Source organism: Hemiscyllium ocellatum, chromosome 3 (genome assembly GCF_020745735.1).
Source record: "Hemiscyllium ocellatum isolate sHemOce1 chromosome 3, sHemOce1.pat.X.cur, whole genome shotgun sequence".
NCBI lineage: Eukaryota > Metazoa > Chordata > Chondrichthyes > Orectolobiformes > Hemiscylliidae > Hemiscyllium > Hemiscyllium ocellatum.
This window is the reverse complement of record NC_083403.1, coordinates 9,557,945-9,570,432: the sequence shown is the minus strand read 5'-3', so window position 1 is coordinate 9,570,432 and position 12,488 is coordinate 9,557,945. Positions and strand designations below refer to the sequence as shown.

At 46.3% G+C, this 12,488-nt stretch overlaps 1 protein-coding gene across 1 annotated transcript in view; it reads right to left on the bottom strand.

Moving 5' to 3' along the window:
* The window catches only part of LOC132834399 (dynein axonemal heavy chain 8-like), a 1,143,262-nt gene that overhangs the window by 312,517 nt on the left and 818,257 nt on the right, over positions 1-12,488 (bottom strand). Inside the window, exons 48-50 of the mRNA XM_060853284.1 lie at positions 11,671-11,832; positions 7,620-7,866; positions 3,008-3,249 (exon numbers count right to left, since the gene is read on the bottom strand). Coding sequence (XP_060709267.1) covers positions 3,008-3,249; positions 7,620-7,866; positions 11,671-11,832 — 651 coding nt within the window. The remainder of the gene's footprint in view (positions 1-3,007; positions 3,250-7,619; positions 7,867-11,670; positions 11,833-12,488) is intronic.

Genomic DNA, 12,488 nt, shown 5'->3' with positions numbered 1-12,488 from the left:
CCACCAATATCATTTATTGTACCCATTGTTTCCGATGCGATCTCCTCTACATTGGGGAGACTGGGCGCCTCAGTGCAGAGCGCTTTAGGGAACATCTCTGGGACACCTGCACCAATCAACCACACTGCCCTGTGGCCCAATATTTCAACTCCCCCTCCCACTCTGCCGAGGACATGGAGGTCCTGGGCCTCCTTCACCACCACTCCCTCACCACCCGACACTTGGAGGAAGAATGCCTCATTTTTGCCTCGGAACACTTCAACTCCAGGGCATCAATGTGGACTTCAACAGTTTCCTCATTTCCCCTTCCCCCACCTCACCCCAGTTCCAAACTCACCCCAGCTCAGCACTGTCCCCATGACTTGTCCTAACTGCCTATCTTCTTTTCCACCTATTCACTCCATCCTCCTCCTTGACCTATCACCTTCATCCCCTCCCCCACTCACCTATTGTACTCTATGCTACTTTCTCCCCAACCCCCACCCTCCTCTCATTTATCTCTCCACACTTCAGGCTCTCTGCCTGTATTCCTGATGAAGGGCTTTTGCCCAAAACATCGATTTTACTGCTGCTCAGATGCTGCCTGAACTGCTGTGCTCTTCCAGCACCACTAATCCAGAATCTGGTTTCCAGCATCTGCAGTCATTGTTTTTACCTCTGAAATAGCCTAGCAGACCATTCAGTTGTAGCAATCGCTGAAGTCTCAAAGTAAAGAAAGTGAACAGATTAACTGACATCGACCTAGGCACGGGAAAAGACAGCAGCAGAAACAGCCCCGTCGACCCTGCACAGCCCTATTCACTAATATCTGGGAGCTAGTGCCAAAATTGGGAGAGCTGTCTCAGACTAGTCAAGCAACAGCATGACATAGTGGTACTCACAGAATTATACTTACAGACAATGTCCCGGACACCACCATTACCATCCCTGGATATGTCCTGTCTCACCGGCAAGACAGACCCAATAGGGGTGGCAGCACAGTGGTATACACTTGGGAGGGAGTTGCCCTGAGAGTCCTCAATGTTGACTCCGGACCCCATGAAGTCTCGTGGCTTCAAGTTAAACACAGACAAGGAAACCTCCTGTGGATTACCATGTACCGTCCTCCCTCAGTTGAATCAGTACTCCTCCATTTTGAGCAACTATTGGAGGAAGCACTGAGGATGGCAAAGGCACAAAATGTACTCTGGGTGGGGGATTTCAATATTCACCACCAAGTGTGGCTCAGCAGCAGTAGTACTGATTGCGGTGGTCCAGTCCTAAAGGACACAGGGGCTAGTCTGAGATTGTGGCAGGTGGTGAGGCAACCAACAAGAGGGAAAATCATTCTTGACCCCCATCCTGACCAATCTGCCAACTGCAGATGCTTCTGTCCATGATAGTATTGGTAAGAGCGACCACTGCACGGTCCCTGTGAAGACAAGTCCCGCCTTCACATTGAAAAGAACCTCCATCGTTTTGTGTGGCACTATCACTGTGCTAAATGGGACAGACTTTGAACTGACCTAGCAACTCAAGACTGGACATTTGTTTTCAACCCCATTCACACAAACACAGACAACACAGTTAAGGGATAAAGAAAATAACAAAATAACTAATGTCCTTCAGAGAAGGAAATCTGCCATTCTCCCCCAGCCTGGCCAACATGTAAATCCAGATACACAACAAAGCAGTTGAGGCACTGTGGGCCATCCACAGCAGTAGAATTCTACCCCAGCACAATCTGCAACTTCATGGCCTGGCATATCACCTGGCATATCAAGCCAGGGGACCAATTCTGCTTCAATGGAGAGTGCAAGAGGGAATGCCAGGAGCAGTACCAGGCATACCTGAAGATGAGGTGTCAACCTGGTGAAGCTACCAAACAGGAATACTTGCATGACAACATAAGCAGCAAGTGATAGACAGAGCTAAACAATCCCACAACCAACGGATCACTGAAAGCTAGCACACAGTGAATCAGGTAATCAGGATGGCGAAGGAATGCAGGACCTTATTTCAAAGGAATTGCAGTATAAGAGTAGGTAAGTCTCACTGCAACTGCACAAGGTGCTGGTGAAACCATATCTGGAGAACTGAAACCAGTTTTAGTCCCCTTATTTAAGGAAAGATATTGTTTCATTGGAGACATTTCAGAGAGAATTCACTGGGGTCATGCCCAATATGGAAGGATTGCCTTATTAGCAAGGGCTAAAAAGGTTGGGACTTTCTACTGGCGTTCAGAGAATGAGCAGTGATCCCACTGAAATATAAAGGATTCTTAAAGTGCTTGACAATGTAAATAATGAGAGTATGGGTGAGTCTCAGATAAGAGGGCACAGTCTCAGAATAAAGGGACACCAATGTAAGACTAAGAAAAGGAGGAATTTCTTCTGTCAGAGGGTTGAGAATTTTGCATTTTACATTTGGATCTCCTGATCAAAAGTCATCCCTGACTATTGCACTAACGCCATTCTTGATTTACAGTCCTACCCATCTGCTTTTACTCAGGTTCTTTTTCTGCTTGAATGCCGTACATCCCTTAATATCAAGAATCCAATTCCTGCAGGCACATCTCCATAGTAACTATCAGATCATATTTATTCACTATGAACTACAGCCTGTGTACTATTAATTAATTTACATAATTATGAATGCTGTAAGCTTTCACACAGAACTCTTTTATCTTTATAATAGCTAGTCTTGACTGCTTGTCTATTCTTAGGTTTGTTTTCCCTATGTCCCTTCCTGTCAGTGTCTGATCTTCATTTTCCAAATTGGTGTTTTGCTTCCTTGCTTCAATCCTTTCCTTGATTTGTTGCATTTACCCAAGCTTGATCCCTCAGCCCCATTTATTTAGTACTTCCATATGTGGCAATATTTTACAACAGGGATCATGGAATTTTCCTGCTCTTCCTTTCTTCACAGAAGTTGTTTCAGCTTATTTATAATAGCACACTTTTCCATAACTATCATAAAACCTATTGACTATGGAGAGCAGGCTCGAACTATGTTTTGAAGTTGTTACCTTCAAAATTGGTTTCCAGTTAAGAGCAGATGAGCTAATGTAGACCATTCCCATTCTGGACACTGTGGCTGGAGATGCATTTTCAATGTTGTGTACCTCAAACAGCAGTTTGCAGGAAGGAGCCATGGGAATACGGTCACCATTAGCCAAAGTTAATGTTTTGTTGTCGTCAAGTACGGAGTTTAAATTTTCTATCCAAATAGCATCCACTGGACCATCCAGAATTATCCAGATATTCTCACCTACACACCAAATAATGCAACAATATACACAAAAATATCAACAAGTAGCAGGTTTGGTCTGACATTATTGGTTTGCACAGTAAATCATTGATTAAGGGTGAGCTGTCTGCGGGGTATTTATCTGATGTGCGTTTGTGAGTTATTGTTGGAATCACACTTTAGCTCTAGGGTTGCAGTGCAGCACTGAGTACCCTCACCATCAGACGTCTGGAGGAAGAACGCCTCATCTTCCGCCTTGGAACACTTCAACCCCAGGCCATCAATGTGGACTTCACCAGTTTCCTCATTTCCCCTTCCCCCACCTCACCCCAGTTCCAAACTTCCAGCTCAGCACTGTCCCCATGACTTGTCCTACTTGCCTATCTTCTTTTCCACCTATCCACTCCACCCTCCTCCTTGACCTATCATCTTCATCCCCTCCCCCACTCACCTATTGTACTCTATGCTACTTTCTCCCCACCTCCATCCTCCCCTAGCTTATCTCTCCACCCTTCAGGCTCTCTGCCTTTATTCCTGGATGAAGGGCTTTTGTCCGAAACGTCGATTTTACTGCTCGTCCGACGCTGCCTGAACTGTTGTGCTCTTCTAGCGCCACTAATCCAGAATCTGGTTTCCAGCATCTGCAGTCATTGTTTTTACCACAGTCTCAGTCCAGTCTTGCCATGTGACAGATCAAGGACAGTAGAGACATAGCCTTGACAAGGCTGCTCAAAGAGTCAGCTTGGTCAAAGTGAGAGAGGAAGGAGAGGCTACTGGGACAGAGCAAGGCTGGTGAGAGAGGCTAGGAGAAAGTGAAGACTGCAGATGCTGGAGATCAAAGTTGAGAGTATGCAGTACTGGAAAAGCACAGCAGCTCATGCATTATCTGAGGGTCAGGAGAATCAATGTTTCGGGCAGGAGCTCTACTGGAAGGCTCCTACCCGAAAAGTCGATTCTCCTGCTCCTCGGATGCTGTATGACCTGCCGTGCTTTTCCTGTACTACACACTATCGACTGATGAGAGAGGCTGCTGAGACAGAGTGAGAGAGGCTGCTAAGACAGAGGGAGGCAAGTGGGAGAGCCACTGGAACACAGCAAGGCTAGTGGGAGAGGCTGCTGGATCATGGTCAGGCCAGTGGGAGAAGCTGCTGGGACAGAGTGAGACTGGCTGGAGTGGCTGCTAGGACGGAGTGAGGCTCACCATCAAACCCGCAGACAAGGGAGGCGCGGTGGTAGTTTGGCGCACTGACCTGTACACCGCTGAAGCCAAACGCCAGCTCGCGGACGCCTCCTCTTATCGCCCCCTTGACCACGACCCCACCTCCCACCACCAAACCATCATCTCCCAGACCATCCAGGACCTCATCACCTCAGGGGATCTCCCATCCACCGCCTCCAACCTCATAGTCCCACAACCCCGCACCGCCCGTTTCTACCTCCTGCCCAAAATCCACAAACCTGCCTGCCCCGGCCGACCCATTGTCTCAGCCTGCTCCTGCCCCACCGAACTCATCTCCCAATACCTCGACACGGTCCTGTCCCCTTTAGTCCAAGAACTCCCCACCTACGTTCGGGACACCACCCACGCCCTCCACCTCCTCCAGGATTTTCGCTTCCCCGGTCCCCAACGCCTTATTTTCACTATGGACATCCAGTCCCTGTACACCTCCATCCCCCATCACGAAGGACTCAAAGCCCTCCGCTTCTTCCTTTCCCGCCGCACTAACCAGTACCCTTCCACTGACACCCTCCTTCGACTGACTGAACTGGTCCTCACCCTGAATAACTTCTCTTTTCAATCCTCCCACTTCCTCCAAACTAAAGGAGTTGCCATGGGCACCCGCATGGGCCCCAGCTATGCCTGCCTCTTCGTAGGATATGTGGAACAGTCCATCTTCCGCAACTACACTGGCACCACCCCCCACCTTTTCCTCCGCTACATCGATGACTGTATCGGCGCTGCCTCGTGCTCCCACGAGGAGGTTGAACAGTTCATCAACTTTACTAACACCTTCCATCCCGACCTGAAATTCACCTGGACTGTCTCAGACTCCTCCCTCCCCTTCCTAGACCTTTCCATTTCTATCTCGGGCGACCGACTCAACACAGACATCTATTATAAACCGACTGACTCCCACAGCTACCTGGACTACACCTCCTCCCACCCTGCCCCCTGTAAAAACGCCATCCCATATTCCCAATTCCTTCGTCTCCGCCGCATCTGCTCCCAGGAGGACCAATTCCAACACCGCACAACCCAGATGGCCTCCTTCTTCAAGGACCGCAGATTCCCCCCAGACGTGATCGACGATGCCCTCCACCGCATCTCCTCCACTTCCCGCTCCTCCGCCCTTGAGCCCCGCTCCTCCAACCGCCACCAAGACAGAACCCCACTGGTTCTCACCTACCACCCCACCAACCTGCGCATACAACGTATTATCCGCCGCCATTTCCGCCACCTCCAAACGGACCCCACCACCAAGGATATATTTCCCTCCCCTCCCCTATCAGCGTTCCGCAAGGACCACTCCCTTCGTGACTCCCTTGTCAGATCCACACCCCCCACCAACCCAACCTCCACCCCCGGCACCTTCCCCTGCAACCGCAGGAAATGTAAAACTTGCGCCCACACCTCCACACTCACTTCCCTCCAAGGCCCCAAGGGATCCTTCCATATCCGCCACAAGTTCACCTGTACCTCCACACACATCATCTATTGCATCCGCTGCACCCGATGTGGCCTCCTCTATATTGGTGAGACAGGCCGCTTACTTGCGGAACGCTTCAGAGAACACCTCTGGGCCGCCCGAACCAACCAACCCAATCACCCCGTGGCTCAACACTTTAACTCCCCCTCCCACTCCACCGAGGACATGCAGGTCCTTGGACTCCTCCACCGGCAGAACACAACTACACGACGGCTGGAGGAGGAGCGCCTCATCTTCCGCCTGGGAACCCTCCAACCACAAGGTATGAATTCAGATTTCTCCAGCTTCCTCATTTCCCCTCCCCCCACCTTGTCTCAGTCGGTTCCCTCAACTCAGCACCGCCCTCCTAACCTGCAATCCTCTTCCTGACCTCTCCGCCCCCACCCCACTCCGGCCTATCACCCTCACCTTGACCTCCTTCCACCTATCCCACCTCCATCGCCCCTCCCCCTAGTCCCTCCTCCCTACCTTTTATCTTAGCCGGCTTGGCTCTCTCTCTCTTATTCCTGATGAAGGGCTTATGCTCGAAACGTCGAATTCTCTATTCCTGAGATGCTGCCTAACCTGCTGTGCTTTGACCAGCAACACATTTGCAGCTGTGATCTCCAGCATCTGCAGACCTCATTTTTTACTAGAGCGAGGTTGGTGGCAGTTACTGCTAGGACAGAGCGAGGTTGATGGGAGAGGCTGCTGGACAGAGTGAGGATGGTGGGAGTGACTGCTGGGATAGAGCGAGGTCAGGGGAAGAGGTTGCTTGGACAAAGTGAGGCTGCGGGAGTGCTGCTGGGACAGAGTGAGGCAAACTGGACCGGACTGACAGAATGGTTAAGAAGCAGCTTAATTGGAGAATCAATAATGTGAGGGCATAATTTTAAAGAGAAAGGAGCTTTCATGGGAATTTGAGGAAAGTTTGTGGTGGGAATCTGGAGTGCATTGCCTGGGATAGTAGTTGAGATAGGAAACCTCGCGATCTTTAAATGAGCACTTGAATATCAGAACATTCACAGCTACAGGCCAATGTAGATTAAAAGCAATTTTGGCGTATAGACTCGATGGGTGAAAGACTCTGTACTGTATGATTCCATGATTCTGTGTGATTGTGAATGGTCATGGATGGTTGAACTGCTTAATTAAAAGGAGCTTCCACAGATATCTGCATTGTCAATGATGGGGATCCCAAAATATCAGTGCGAAAGATAAGACTGAAGAATTTGCAACAATCTTCAGCCAGAAGTTCCATTTAGATGACTGATCTTAGATTCCCCCAGAGTCCGTAGCATTGTAGATGCCAGTCTCTAGCTAATTTTCTTCGTACGACTTAAAACAACTGAGTGTACTGAACATTACAAAGGCCACAGGCCACAACAATAATCCAGCAATAGCACTGAAGACTTATATTCTGAGAAAAGAATTAATTTTCTCAGGTCAGGTGAGAGTAACTGCCCTTGATATCAAGGCAGCATTTGACTGAATGTGGTGTCATATATTCCCAGCAAAACTGTAGTCAATGAAGCAGAATCTTCCAAACTCCCACCTAGAAGGTGGAGGGCAGCTGGTACATGGGAACATCACAACTTGCAGGTTACCCTGCAAGCCACTCAGCAGTGAATTGTTCACATATGAAACCTTCGATCTAACTGCAATCTTAGTAACACAGTTTATCTTAATAACTTTGAAAGGTACCTTTTTTTGACTTGATAGATTTCCTCCAAAGTGTTGAGAAGATTCCATCAGTCCAGTCATTTGTTGCAGGATCCAGTCGCCCAAACATCTGTGGAGCAGTGATAGCCTTAGGATTCATGCGCATTTCCCGATGAGGAGCTCCACATTCAGTCAGCGACTGCATGAGAATACGAATTACACAAGTCTTCCCAGAGCCACTGGGTCCCAATGTCATCAGCCCATGACGGACCCTGGCTGTTTCATACAGCTGAAAGGGGTTAAAAGAGAACAAGATTGAAAAGCTTCATTGTGGGAAGATTGGAAGAAAGGGCAATTCATCCTGAGGAAGGATTTTGAGAGGGAATAGTAAACAAATATTTAAGACAGCTTTGGTAATGGGATGATTCAATTCAGAATTTTTCTTTAAACAGTTAAACAAAGATTAACATTGATATTAGGACAGCGATCAACATTTGGAATGGACATTTTAATACAGGTGATAAATATACAAACTATTTAAGGATCCAGTCACCTACAGTGGAAACTTTAAGATTTAATAGCAGTTAAATGGCCTCCTAAATTCTTTATTAACCTTTCCCTTTCACTGGAGATGGGGAACTTCTTTTCCTGCTGAGATATGACTCAGCCAAATGATTGTTGCATCCATTAAAAGGTATGGTGTCTCTTTTAAAATTCATTCCCTGGATGTGGGTAATGCTGGCTGGGCCAACATTTATTACTGATCCCTAATTGCCCTTGAGAAGGTGTTGATAGCTGCCTTCTTGAACTGTTGCAGTATATTTGTTATTGGCTCACTTACAATGCCATTAGGAGGGGAGTTCCAAGAATTTTGCCCAGCAGCACTGAAGCAAAGTGAGACATTTTCATGTCCAGTTATTGAGTGACTTTGAGGGGAACGTTTGGGTGGTGCTATTTCCATGTATCTGCTGCTCTTATCCTTCTAAATGACGGTAATCTTGCTTTGCCCTGATGGTGTCAAACCTTTTGAGTGTTATTAGAGTTGCATCCACCCAGGCAAGTGGGGAGTATTCCGTCATATTCCTGACTTGTGTCATGTCGATGGTGGAGAGACCTTGGAAGTCAGGAGGTGGCTTACGCCCTGCGGGATTCCTAGTGTCTGACCTGCCCTGGTAGCCACACCACTTAAACGGCTGGTCCAGTTTGGTTTCTGATCAATGATAATCACCAGGATTTTGATTTGTGAAGTGATTCGAAAATGGTAATGCTATTGAAGAGTCTCTTGTTGGAAATGGTCTTTGCCTGGCATTTGAGACACAAATGTTACTTGTCACATGTCAGTTCAGACAAAGCCTGATTATTGCCTGCTGCTGCATTTTGGCATGGATTGTTATAATATCTAATGGTGTTACAAATCCTGCTGCATTTTGGCATGGACTGTTACAGTATCTGATGGTATCAGTGAATATGCTCACCTCTGATCTTATGATAGTGGGAAGGTCACTGATGAAGCAAATGTGGCCAGTTGGGCCTTGGACACTACTCTGTAGAACTCCTCAGATGTCCTGGAGCCAAGACCTCCAACCGCAACAACCATCTTCCTATGTATCACGTATGGCTCCAACTAGCAGAATTTTCCCTGACTTCCACTGTTCCAATTATGCTAAGGCTCCTTGATGCTGCTCTTGGTTGAATCCTGTCTTGATGTCAAGATTGTCACTTTCATCTCACCTTTGGAATGTATCTCTTCTGTCCATGTTTGAAGCAAGGCTGAAATGAGGTCAGGACCCGAGTGGCCCTTGCAGAGTGGCCCAAACTGAGCAAGTCAGTGAACGAGCTGTTGCCAGGTGGTGCTTTTTGACAGCATTGTTGTTGATAACTTACATAACTTTACTTATGAGTCAAGGTCTTACAGCATGGGAACAGATCCCTCTGTCCAACTTGTCAGTGCTGACCATTTACCAAATTAAACTAGTCTCACTTGTCTGCACTTGGCCCACATTCCTCTAACCTTTCCTGTTCATGAGAGGAGATTGATTGGTAATTAGTCAGCTTGAATTTGTCCTGTTATTTGCGTACAGGACATATCTAGGCAATTTTTCACAGTTTTGGATAGATGCCAGTGTTGTAACTGTACTGGAACAGCTTGGCTAGGTGAGTGGCAAATTCTGGAACACATCTTCAGTCCTATTACGAAAATGTTGTTAGGGCCCATAGTCTTTCTTGTATCGACTGCCTTGAGCTGTTTCTTGATACTATGTGAAATGAATAAAATTGACTACAAACTGGTATCTCTGAAGGCCTGAGTTTCCCTTCATAGTTCTTAATGTCTTGTTCAATGCGAGGTAGTCAGTTAGGATGTATTCCTCATTTTGAGACTTTCTGCTGAATTTAGGAATCAACCGCATTGTGGGGGCCTGGGGTCATGTGCAGGCCAGACCAGGTAAGGACAGAAGGTTCCTTCCTTACAAAGCATTAATGAATGAGATGGGCGTGTCCACCAATCAACAATTGATCATCCTGAGACTCTTAATTGCGGACTTGTAAACAAATTTTACTATCTGCCATGGTAGCATTTGGACCCAGATCGCTAGCACATTACCTGAGTCAGCAGATAAAGAACAAAGAAAAAAAAACAAAGGAACAGACCCTTCAGCCCTCCAAGCCTGCACTGATCCAGATCCTCTATGTAAACCTGATAACTATTTTCTAAAGATCTGTATCCCTTTGTTCCCTGCCCATTCATGTATCTGTCTAGATATATCTTAAGTGACACTATCGTTCCCACCTCTATCACCTCTGCTAGCAACATGTTCCAGGCCCCCACCACTCTCTGCGTAAAGAACATTCCATGCATATCTTCCCTAAACCTTTCCCCTCTCACTTTGAACTCATGACCCCTAGTAATTGAGTTCCGCACTCCAGGAAAAAGCTTCTTGCTATCCATCCTGTCTATACCTCTCATGATTTTGTAGATCACGATCAATCAGGTCCCCCCTCAACCTCTGTCTTTCTAATGAAAATAATCCTAATCTATTGAACCTCTCTTCATAGCTAGTGCTCTTCATACCAGGCAACATCCTGGTGAAACTCCTCTGCACCCTCGTCAATGCATCCACATCCTTTTGGTAATATGGTGACCAGAACTCTACGCACTATTCCAAATGTGGCTGAACCAAAGTCCTATACGATTGTAACATGACCTGCCAACTCTTGTCCTCAATACCCTGCCCAATGAAGGAAAGTATGCTTATGCCTTCTTGACCACTTTACTGACCTGTGTTGCCACCATCTGGGAACAATGGACCTGAACACCCAAATTCTTCTGTACATCAATTTTCCTGAGGACTTTTCAATTTACTGTATAGTTCGCTTTTGAATTGGATCTTCCAAAATGCATCACCTTGCATTTGTCTTGATAGAATTCCATCTGCCATTTCTCTGCCCAACTCTCCAATCTATCTATATTCTGTTGTATTCTCTGACAGTCCCCTTCACTATCTGTTACTCCACCAATCTTGGTGTCAACTGCAAACTAGCTAATCAGCAACAATACCTTCTTCCACATCATTTGTGTATATCAACTATATTAGTCCCAACTCGGATCCCTATGGAACACCACTGGTCACAGGCCTCCATTTTGAGAAACTCGCTTCCACTACTACTTTCTATCTCCTGTTGCCCAGGCAGTTCTCTATTCATCCAACTAGAATACTCTGGACCCCATGCGACTTCACCTTCTCCATCATCCTACCATGGTGATCCTTATCAAATACCTTACTAATATCCATGTATATGACATCTATAGCCCTTACCCCATCAATCAACTTTGTCACCTCCCCAAAAAATTCTATTAGGTTTGTAAGACATGACTTTCCCTGCACAAAACCATGCTGCCTATTACTGATAAGCCCATTTTTTCCATATGGGAATAGATCCTATCCCTCAGTATCTTCTCCAGCAGCTTCCCAAAATGACTTGTTTTGTGATTTTATACCATTATGCCATCACCTTGCCTATTGAAAACAATAAAGTAGTATGTAATAAGTGCCATGTACTGTAGGCAAATGTTTTAATAACTCAGTACATTTACCTGAACAAGTTTGAGATTCCAGGGTGGGTGATTAACTAATCCTGCTATTTCCACCTGATTGGCTACAGCAGCCTGCAGTTCCACATAGGTGCTACTATCCAATTGTATACCAGGGAACAAATCACTGATCAGGCTGAGGAAAAGTGGCTCATCTTCATCCACCTGTTAATGAAATTCAAATTCATTATAAATGGTCTATTCTCACACTGCAAAACATTTAGATTGAGAAACTCTGGTGGCCCTGTAGCTCCATCAGAATGACAGCACAAAAAAACTTTTATCTCACACTTTATTAAGTTGCTGGTGACATCATTTGAATGATCAGAAGATGTGAAATCTGGTAGAACAACTGTATCTAAACAATGACAGCAGGCCTAATATGTCCAATTTTCTCCAAATGCCTATTATATCCCACTGACAGAATGTTACAGAGTTATGGGCAAGGATGAAAAAAGAGCTGAAACTCCAGCAGGAGTGTGAGTTTCTGCACCCCTGAGTGTGTGGACCACTTGAGAGGTTGCATGATTAGTGTAGACTTTCTGCAGATTATCAAGTTAGTTATTTGTTGGCTTGTTCCTCGGATTTGGTTTTCTGCAGCGATGAACTTCAAAAGGAAGAGGTTTGGAGAACTTATGATGGTGCACACTCCAGGTCTAAGGGCAGAAATGTTACTATCTGCTGTGTTGTTGCTGTGTGTCTGTGCAGACAGTACTTAAAGATTAAGAGGGGACTAATATAGTTGCCAGACCATATGGATTCTCAAAATCACCTTTCCCAAAATAGTGTTGTGCTTCAATGGATTAGCCATTATTGTTTGG